The sequence below is a fragment of the Euphorbia lathyris genome, chromosome 1 (genome assembly GCF_963576675.1).
Source record: "Euphorbia lathyris chromosome 1, ddEupLath1.1, whole genome shotgun sequence".
NCBI lineage: Eukaryota > Viridiplantae > Streptophyta > Magnoliopsida > Malpighiales > Euphorbiaceae > Euphorbia > Euphorbia lathyris.
The window spans coordinates 120,838,557-120,848,501 of NC_088910.1; the positions used below are offsets into that span (position 1 = coordinate 120,838,557).

The window sequence follows — 9,945 nt, forward strand, 5'->3', positions numbered from 1 at the left end:
GTTGTGAGACTTAACGGATGACGTGTCACGTTCTGTTAGTAATTCCTAAATTGATGCTATGTTGGAAACACTAAACTTAAATTGATGTTACATTGTAAACGTTAAGCTTATATTGGTACTATTTTGAACGTGGAACGTAAATTGGTACTTCCTTAAAACCTTAGACCTATTTTGTTATTTTACCCCTAAAAAACTCAAATCTGATTAGGAGTCTTATATAAGAACTAGATTTAACCCCGTGCAATGCACGGATTGTATGACTTTATTAGATAAATATAATTTTAATATAAAATATTAACCGAAGTTATAAATATATAGATGCCACTTATTCTGTCCTTATTCGACTTGTGAGGAATTTTCTTTAATCAAATAATTTTTTCTGTAATACATTTAGCACTAATTTTTTCAATATAGTCACACGTTGAAGACACATTTACTAATTTTATGAGTTTTAAAAATAATAAGAATATAATTTTTGAAAAAAAAAATGATAAGAATATAAACTTGTGGTGGACATTTTTACTATTCTCTTTTGGGTTAAGGTGCAAAAATACCCTAACATCTAGAATGATATAATTTTACTCCTAATATTTGTAGCCTAGAGCAATTTTACCCCTAGCGTTCATAATTTGAGTCAATTTCAGACACTATTTGCACCAATTGCATATCAATTCGTTCTAAAAAAGATTTCATATTTTTTACAATTTAATAATAGAATTGGAGACTAATATTTATAAATTCGGTAATAAATCTAGTGGTTCCTGCTTTTCAATTAAAATTGATATCTTTTTCCAATTTAAATATTATTTCAAATAAAAGCAACATCTAGTTGATAAAAACAGCCAATTGGTCTTTTCAATTAAAATTCATATATATTTTTAAATATTATTTTAAATAAAAAGAACATGTAGTTGATAAATATTGTTTTTTGTTTGTATTTTTCTTTTCATATATAACGGAAATTATAATGGTAAAATCCAAGGTTATCAAATCCGGGCCGGCCCGGCCGGTTCAACCAGGTTGAACCGGACCCGGTAGGTATTCCGGTCCGAAAGTGACCATTTTGTTTGTGCAGCACAATTTGATTTCTGATAAGTTTTTTCTCTAACCTAATTATTTTTCTACACTAATTACTATTAAGGTAAACTCCAAACAAAACTTGATTTCATAAGCTTCGGATTTGATTTCTAATTTGATTTAACAATGAATGAATCACATTAGATCATACCTAAGATCGTTAAACACAAATCAAATAACACAATTACAACAAAAATAAAATGACAAATCAAATAACACAATTATAACAAAAATAAATTGACGGTATAAATATCTCTTGAAGAATTCTAAATATGTTACTTCGGTTACTTCGATTCATACACAAACAACGAAAAACGAAATATAGAGATTTGTATCTTTTAGTTTGTCAGTATCTTTTAGTTTAATATTTATATAGATGCATTTGTATAGTGGTATATATATAATTATATATCACAGACCTCATGCCTTGTAGTTTGCACCATATATTGATGTCAAGAAACTCACCAAACACAACTATATACAACTTTTGCTTAATGTTACAAAATTTTACAGCACTGGTACATATACAATCAGCTATGCATATCCATGAGGTTTTGATGAAAATTCTGCTAACAAAAATTGAACCATTCACCCTCTACTGATCTTATTTTGAAGCTTCCTTATTAGAGGACCACAAAGATTCATTAACCTGCAACGAGAAAATATTACAAAAGGAAGAAAGTAGTTTTTCGAATTCGAAATTCAGTTAAAGGATTGCAGAGGTTACCATCAATCTATCTAAACGATTCTTCATCAATCATTCTCAAGTAAACAGATTCTTCTTTTAGCCGTAAAGCCCTGAAGTTCTTCTTTTGATATGAACTGAACAGATTCTGGTTGCATACTAAGAGCAGAGGCATAAATTGTAGTTATCCGGTCGCATCTGAGGTAGCTTCTCGGAATGTTAGATGACTGAGTCTAACTAAATCAATGGCTCTCTGGTAACCTGCAGAAGCAGAAATGAACAGGGACGAAAATCTAAGAATCACAAGGGCATGGAACTTTGATTTTTATCAAAACTTTGATTTATGAAGCTAGGACTCTCAATTTCAGACACAACAACACGATTTACAGAGATAACTTGCTTGACATAACCCTTTTGACATGATTTTTGTGTGTCATTTATATCATATTTAAGATCACATAACAAAAGAACCATAAGAAAAGGCAGATATGTTATGGTGATGCATAAATCTTAATACGGTAATCACCTGTTGAAACTAGAGAACTGGCCAACAAAAATAAGTTTGCAAGACAAGATTTTCAATATTTGGTTCTCCAGAAATCCAAAAAATTAAGAGTAGACCTGTAGTTCAAAGAATGATTAACTTACCGCCATGGAAATTCACTTGTGTCTATCCCAGCTCGGTGAAGCTCATCGACATATTGCAAAGCTTCCCTGCACTCATCACGGTCATCAAAAAACTCATTTTTGTCACCTTGGATTTCATAAGTTTCATGGCCTTTGCCAGCAATCACCTGCAACATAGAGAATAATTTCGAAATCCTTTTAAGAAATGTGAGAATTAACAAGCACGATCAACACTTGTAAAGTCCATAAGCATGGCGTTTGTTGTTGAAAAAGATGACTGCTTTGGCATGTTCATATAACATTATGCGAAATAGAGATTCTCCAACAATATGAGAATTTATCCAATACTATAAACTGAACTGCTGAAAAATGGGTTTGAATACTTACAACCATGTCACCTTCTTCACCCATAGCAACAGCACAGCGTACAGCCACGCGCCTAATATCATGCAAAAAAAGGCGATGTCCATTAGGAAGGGGCGGGTAGTAATCATTCTCCCCATATTTCAAATACTCCTGCATTGTCCATCCCACACCAGCCAGCATGTCATCCAAGATGTCCACTGGTAAAGACAGGAGAATTAGTATGGGTTTGGCAATAATGGCATTTTAGTTATTCAATATAGTTCAAATACATACACGGATCTTCGTTCATCGGATTGTCAGATGTCAGCATCGTCACATCACTTTTATCTGTTGCAATTTTCGTCATTATTGGTCTTTTGCCTCTTTCTCCCTCACCAGCACAACCAATAACTTCATAGAAGGCAAGAAGCATAAGATGGTGCAGAAACATATTTCCATGTATACTACCCTATGTTGCACAGACATGGAAACGGAAACAGATACGGGGGAAACGTTATTTCTAAGAAAATTTAGCTAGGAAACAGTAACAAAAATGGACAAGAAACACGGAAACACTAGTAAAGAAGAGTTTCCATGCAACATATTACAGAATGCTGAAAGCCAACATCAACTTATGTTGCAGGGGATCTTAGGTTTTGAAGTGTTTCATGTTTGCGTATCCATTTCCGAAACTGAAATTCTCCGAAACTTGTACTGGTCATGTTCCCATAATTGACAGTAAAATTAATGATAGAGCAGATAACTCCAGCACTATTAGGATTTAGGTAAGATGACTAATACACATAAGTGAAACTTTTGAATTTTCAGGACTCATCTCAAAATATTAACTAATAAATGATTTGACTACTTCAATACCTGCATGGAATTTCCAAAATGTAGAAAGCAGTGCCTAGTAAGAGCATAAGATAGTGCAGAAACATATTTTCATGTATACTACCATTACTGAAACTTTGTGGTTTTAAAGCGTTACACATTTCCGTATCCATTTCGGAAAACGAAACTCTCGGAAATTCGTACGAAACGTTTCAGATGATGGAAATTCTTCTTCACTAGCGTTTCCGCATTTCATGTCCGTTCTTTTCCGTTTCCTAGCATAGTTTTTTAGAAATAACATTTCCCAGTGTCCATTTCATTTTCTGTGCAACATAGATACTAATCACATGTTCACTAAATCCCTAATTTATCTAGATCATCTTTTAGATATATCCATTCCCTAATATAATTTCGTTTCCATGTAACATAGATAACAACTATTGCAGCAAATTAGCATCATTTCACCTAGTATAAGCATACCATATGTTGTAAGACTTGGCAGTAGGAAGTAATACAAGCATACCAGTGTTAGCATCATTTCACCTAGTATAAGCATACCATATGTTGTAAGACTTGGCAGTAGGAAGTAATACAAGCATACCAGTGATAATCCTTTTAGGCTTCAGCTCTCTTACTGAATCAAGTAGTCTAGATAGAGCTTCTGGAGTTCGAGCATGGTCAACTACTACTCCAAATGCCTGTTCCTCGTCTATTAACTCGCATCTACCAGGTACTGCATCAATCTCTTCAATCCCTCTAACAATGTCCTCCAATGGTGCTCCAACTGCAATTCCAACAGCAACAGCAGCTAGAATATTATAGATATTATGCCTCCCAAGCAAGCCAGATGAAATCTCCAATATACCGGAAGGTGTATTAACCAGAACCTGTGTCTCAAACAGTGAGAGCTCAAACTTCAATGGATGAATATCTGCACTTTTATTTTCTACAGCAAAAGTCACAACAGGTACTTCTGGATTCCCTTGTGCAATAAAAAAAGAAGCATTTTGATCGTCAATGTTAATAACTTTCCTATGCCTTTCTGGATCCACCATTCTAGCAAACAACTTAGCCTTGGAATCCCTATACTCTTCCTCGGTCCCTTGGAAATCCGAAGAATCTGTTGTTAAATTGGTGAAAACTGCTATATCGAAATCGACCTCATTGCACCTCCCTGAAGCCAGTCCATTAGAGAACGCCTCCATCACAACAGCTTCAGTCCCATTATGTAGCATCTTAGCCATTAACTTCTGAACAAGAACAGCATCTGGGGCAGTATTAGGCGAATCAAGCTTATTCTCCCCATGTACATAATAAGCAACAGAACTCAACATCCCAGTCCTTAACCCAATTGCCTCATACATCCCTTTAATCAAATATGCTGCTGAAGTTTTGCCATTAGTCCCTGTTATCCCAATCACAGCCATGTTCTTAGACGGATACTTGTAAAATGCTGCAGCTAATGCCGGTAAAATAGCATTAGTATCCTCCACAATCACCAAAGCTTTACACCCCAAAGTTTCCTCTATATCAATCTCCTTACTAGCTACTACTGCAACTGCTCCTCTTTTATCAGCCTCACTCAAATACAAATGTCCATCTGTTCTTCTCCCCACACAACATACAAATAAATCTCCAGCATTCAGCATTCTTGAATCATGATGTATCCCAGTTATCTCCACCTCCAAATCCCCTGCAACTGAAACTGGTACCACTTTACTCTCATCCAAAAGCTCAGCCAAACTCATCCTAAATTTTGGTTCTACAATGGTTGCCTTCTCTCTTCTGAAACTATCAAAATCTAAATCAAAAGAGGGATCCATGGATAACCCTAGATTTCCTTTTCCACCCTGTTCATTGATAACTGCATCAAATCTACCAGAATCATCCTCATCAGACTCGCTATCTACCACTCTAAGCCCCTGTAATTCATTAATCTCATCTAAATCAACTACTTCCTCAGGCAATAACTCCTCAATTCCCTCCATGGCTTCATTTTCCTTACTGATTTTTGGTTTTATAAGTCCTTGCTTAATAAATTCTTCTCTCTTTAACGCAATTGCTTTATCTATTTCACCAAACAAATCATCACCAGAACTCTCACCAGTTATAGAGTCCTCAGTCTCTGCAATTGCGTTAAGATACGTCGACTGATTTTTTTTGAAGTCGTCTTCTTCAATTTTCCGGGCACGATCAGCTTGGATGTATATTTGTGCGAACTTTGAAACTCCATGAGCAGAGTCTTCCGGAGCTTCGGGCGGGTCGTCGTCCGAAGGGGTAGGGTAAAATTTACCACCTTTGCCTACGGCGAGTGGTGGATGCGGGCGACGGGGAAAGGAAAATTGAAGTTTCGAGAGAGAAGGTATAGATGTAAGAGTGAATGGTTTAAGAGAAAGAGAGTTGGGAAATGAAGAGAAAGAGTGTAATTGCGAAGTGAAAGTGAAAGCCATTAATGGAAAGAAGGGAAGTTGCAGAGTGGAAATGAGGGTTTAGTGTTGTGCAGGAGATGAATGAAGGGGATAAGGGAGTTTTGCATTCGCGGTGATACGATGCGTTTCAAATTGGCAATGGCAAAATTGCCCTTCAAACCGGAATCAATGTTTGAGTATCAACTCAGTACTTAAAGTTTGCACGAATGGTCAAATTAACACATAATCAAATTAATCCTTAAAATATAATATATTTTTAATACCCAAATTATATCATTTTTACGTTTTGATACCTGAAATCGATTTTTATACTTAAAACTATTATATTTTGCGCAACCGTAGAATGCTTTACAGTCAGCACATTACTTTATGTGTTGGTGCAGAATATCAACGCTCTAATATTATTTTGAGGAGTTCAATGAGATTTTTTGCCTCTGTTTCGAAAAAATTCTATCAAAATTAATTGTTCATGATCTATATTTCTATTCTAAGGGTTTTATAGAGATTTCTTTTATTAGTGCAGTTTTCGCTTCACATTTTATCAGTTTTTTTTTTTTAGAAAATCACATTTTATCAGTTAATCTAATTGACACATTGGCAAAGAAAAAAAATTAGTAAAATTGAAATTCTAAATTCAATTAATTCTTATTTAAAATTATATTTATATAAATAAAGGGAAAATTATAAAAATAGGTCAAATGGGATGCTCATTTACATATTTAACCCATTTACTCAATCTACTACATATCTAGACTGATTTTGTGTGACTTTCTCATAATACCCTCAATATTTACGCGCGTCTCCCTCCCTCCCGTCTGACTTCGCAGATTCGCTATTATGTGAAGCCTGCGAAGCTAATATTTGGGTTTACTTGATGAATTTAATTAGCATATGCGAAGCATGTGAAGCTAATGTTTGGGTTTACTTGATGAATTTAATTAGCATATGCGAAGCCTGAATGTGTTTTGAAGCTAATTCGCGAAGTGGTATATAACAAGAAAATGCCAAACAACAACGGATTCTAACATTAAAATCATAACATTATCAAAATTTACAACAAGATTGCCACAATAACAACATTAAAATCATAATATTATCAAAATTTACAACAAAATTGCCACAATAAACTCCTAACAAATCACTTCAAAATGAACCTGACTAATCCGGTGTCAATTTTGAAGCGGATGAGTAATTTCTCTCTCTACAGGAAGTCCATACATTTTGGGATGAGGAATGAAAGTCTAGACCTTTTGGGATGGACGTGTCCCATGGTGCACACCAAGATTGGCACAATCTCTCCTAACCAACCATTTTAAAGTGAATGTGCCAATCTTGAGGGAAATTTCTCCCTATACAAGAAGGAAAGTCATCTCCCTTGCAGCCCAATACGCCGCCTTCTAGAAAGGGATGTTATGCAATCAACCACCTTCAGAAAAAATTAATCGTGTTAGGCAGGGAAAAAGATGATTTTGGGTTTCGCGAAATGAGGATTAGCGAAGCATGCAAATGTAAATGTGCAGGGAAAGATGTGATTTTACTTCGCTAATCGATGTTTTCGTGAGGTATGCGAGGTCTGAAACGTGACGATCTACGTCGCATATCGATGCTTTCGCGAAGTCTGCGAGGGAAATCATGAACTTTTCTACTCGCAGACTTTGCGAACTAATCGATTCACGAAGTAGATCGTCATGTTTCAGGCTCTTTCTCTTCGCAAAATCATCGACTACGCGAAGTGTATTCATGAAAAAACAGCAGATACTTACATTTTTCGTGCCTTTCACCCTTAAAAGCGACAATAACAATATGATAAACTGGAAAAAATGATGGAAATAACGTAGAATAACCATTTTTTATGGTAATAAGAAGAAAGAAACCAAGTAACGAGCAGGAACATGAAGATGAAGAACCATGGCTTCGTTTTCTAGGATTAGGAAGTTGCAGAATCAAGAGATGAAGAGAGGAAAAAGAGAAAATCATTGTGATTTGGCGAAATGGTGCAGATTTCGTGCAATTTAAAGGAAGATAGGAAGATCAAAAGTCTTGGAATCATTAATGGAGGAGCCAACTTTTTGCGTAACCAAAGAGAAGGGGGGGGGGGCGGCCGTTCGCGTTGTGGGAAGTGGGAAGGTTAGGAGTATTATGGGAAAATCACACAAAATCAGTCTAGATATGTAGTAGATTGAGTAAATGGTTTTGTAATTTTCCCTATAAATAAAACATATCTGAAATTTATTTTTGCCAAAAAGTTCTACAATTGTGCAGAATATAATAATTTTTAGTATAATAATAGATATGGGGTATCAAAATGTAAAAATGATAAATTCGGACATTAAAAATATATTATATTTTTAGGATTGATTTGATTATGGGTTAATTTGACATTTCAATCAACTTTAAGAATTGGAATGATACTCAAAAATTGATTTAGACTAAATTTATCCATCATGTCATGCTAATTTAAATGGCTAATTTGACCTTTTATTCATTTCATGCTGCTCGAACATTTTTGTTAAGAAAACAACAACTTTATTAATTAAAATAAGAAGCTAAAACATCAATAATAAAAGAAAGTGGATACATTTCTTATTTCCAACAAATTTAGATCTAACCATTAAAGTAAGATAATAAATTATTAGATACGTTGAACCACTAATATATGAGATAGAACAATTTTCAATCTCAACGATTAAGAACGACATTTGAACACTAATATCAATTTTAAATTTAAACTTTAAATTTTTCATTAATCTCAAATTGCTTTAAAAGAATGAACTTATAAAAAAACTAGGCATATTTCAAAATTACTTTGTAATAACTTTTTCTATTTTTAATTTGTCACCCTTAATTCTAAAGGTAAATTAAAAACACAAAAAAGCCTTATTTTATAAATAAATATTTAAAAGTTTGTTCCAGAGTTGTTACGGTTACCAAAATTGAGAAATTCACTTTCCCAATATTATAAAGGTTTGTTCCAGAGTTGTTGTGGTTACCAAAATTGAAAATTTCACTTTTCCAATGTTAAAAATTTGACATGGTTTCTCTTTTTCTTCTTTTTTTTGGTTTTTTCTTCTTGGATAGTGGGAAATCGAGTTCTGAAATTCTTGAACTGAAATTCGTAGAACTCTATTTTGGAATTCCAATTCTGAAATTGTCAAATGGAGTTTTGAAATTCTAGAACTTTATTCTAGACTGGAATTCCAGTTCTGAAATTCCCAAATAAAATTATGAAATTTCAAAACTATGTTATGTTCTATAATTCTAGAACAAATTTGGAATTTCAAAACGAAGTTCTAGAATTTCAATATGTTTTGGAATTTTAAAACTATGTTTTCAAATTCCAGAATAGAGTTCTAATCTGCTCTGTTTTGGAATTTTAAAAAATTCAAAAAGAAAATGAAGAAAGAAGAAGACGAAAAAGAGAAAAAAATTGATTATGCCACATCATCTATTTAACGGTGTGAGACAGAATTTCTTGATTTACTAAGGTTTTGAACTATAGACATTGATTTTGAAAATAAAAATCACAAATACCTATTTGTAAAACGGTGTAACCACATAAACTTTTTTAATTTACTCTTTTAAATTTATATTATTTATACCTAATTATAGCTTTCACAAAATTAGTAATTGATTGAACATGCATTTAAGTCACCCTTTGTCAAATGATGTAATTAAAGAATCACCGATAGAAATTGATACATCAAATGAATGTTCCACTTCTAGGCGGCACATCATGTTTTCGTTCTCTATAATTTTTCTGCGAGTTTGAGATTCAAAGTTTAAGGTTAACGTACGAGACATTTATTTGATATGTCAATTTTTATGAGTGAAGCCTTTAATTGCATCATTTAACAAATATTACTGAAATTATACTATTATATACATTATGATATAAATTTGCTCTCTAAAATTTGAAAGTATTCTATTACCTTATCCCATTTTTAAAAT

General features: G+C 33.6%; 1 protein-coding gene across 1 annotated transcript; it reads right to left on the reverse strand.

The window, feature by feature from the left end:
• Positions 1 to 1,523: 1,523 nt before the first annotated feature.
• Positions 1,524 to 6,080, reverse strand: LOC136210811 (UDP-N-acetylmuramoyl-L-alanyl-D-glutamate--2,6-diaminopimelate ligase MurE homolog, chloroplastic-like). Its single transcript, XM_066002224.1, has 6 exons — positions 4,170 to 6,080; positions 3,029 to 3,145; positions 2,777 to 2,952; positions 2,411 to 2,556; positions 1,805 to 2,023; positions 1,524 to 1,726 (listed from the first exon to the last, which is right to left on the reverse strand). Exons 1-5 carry the CDS (start codon positions 6,016 to 6,018, stop codon positions 2,005 to 2,007), a joined length of 2,307 nt encoding a protein of 768 aa, XP_065858296.1. The 5' UTR covers positions 6,019 to 6,080; the 3' UTR covers positions 1,524 to 1,726; positions 1,805 to 2,004.
• Positions 6,081 to 9,945: the final 3,865 nt, after the last annotated feature.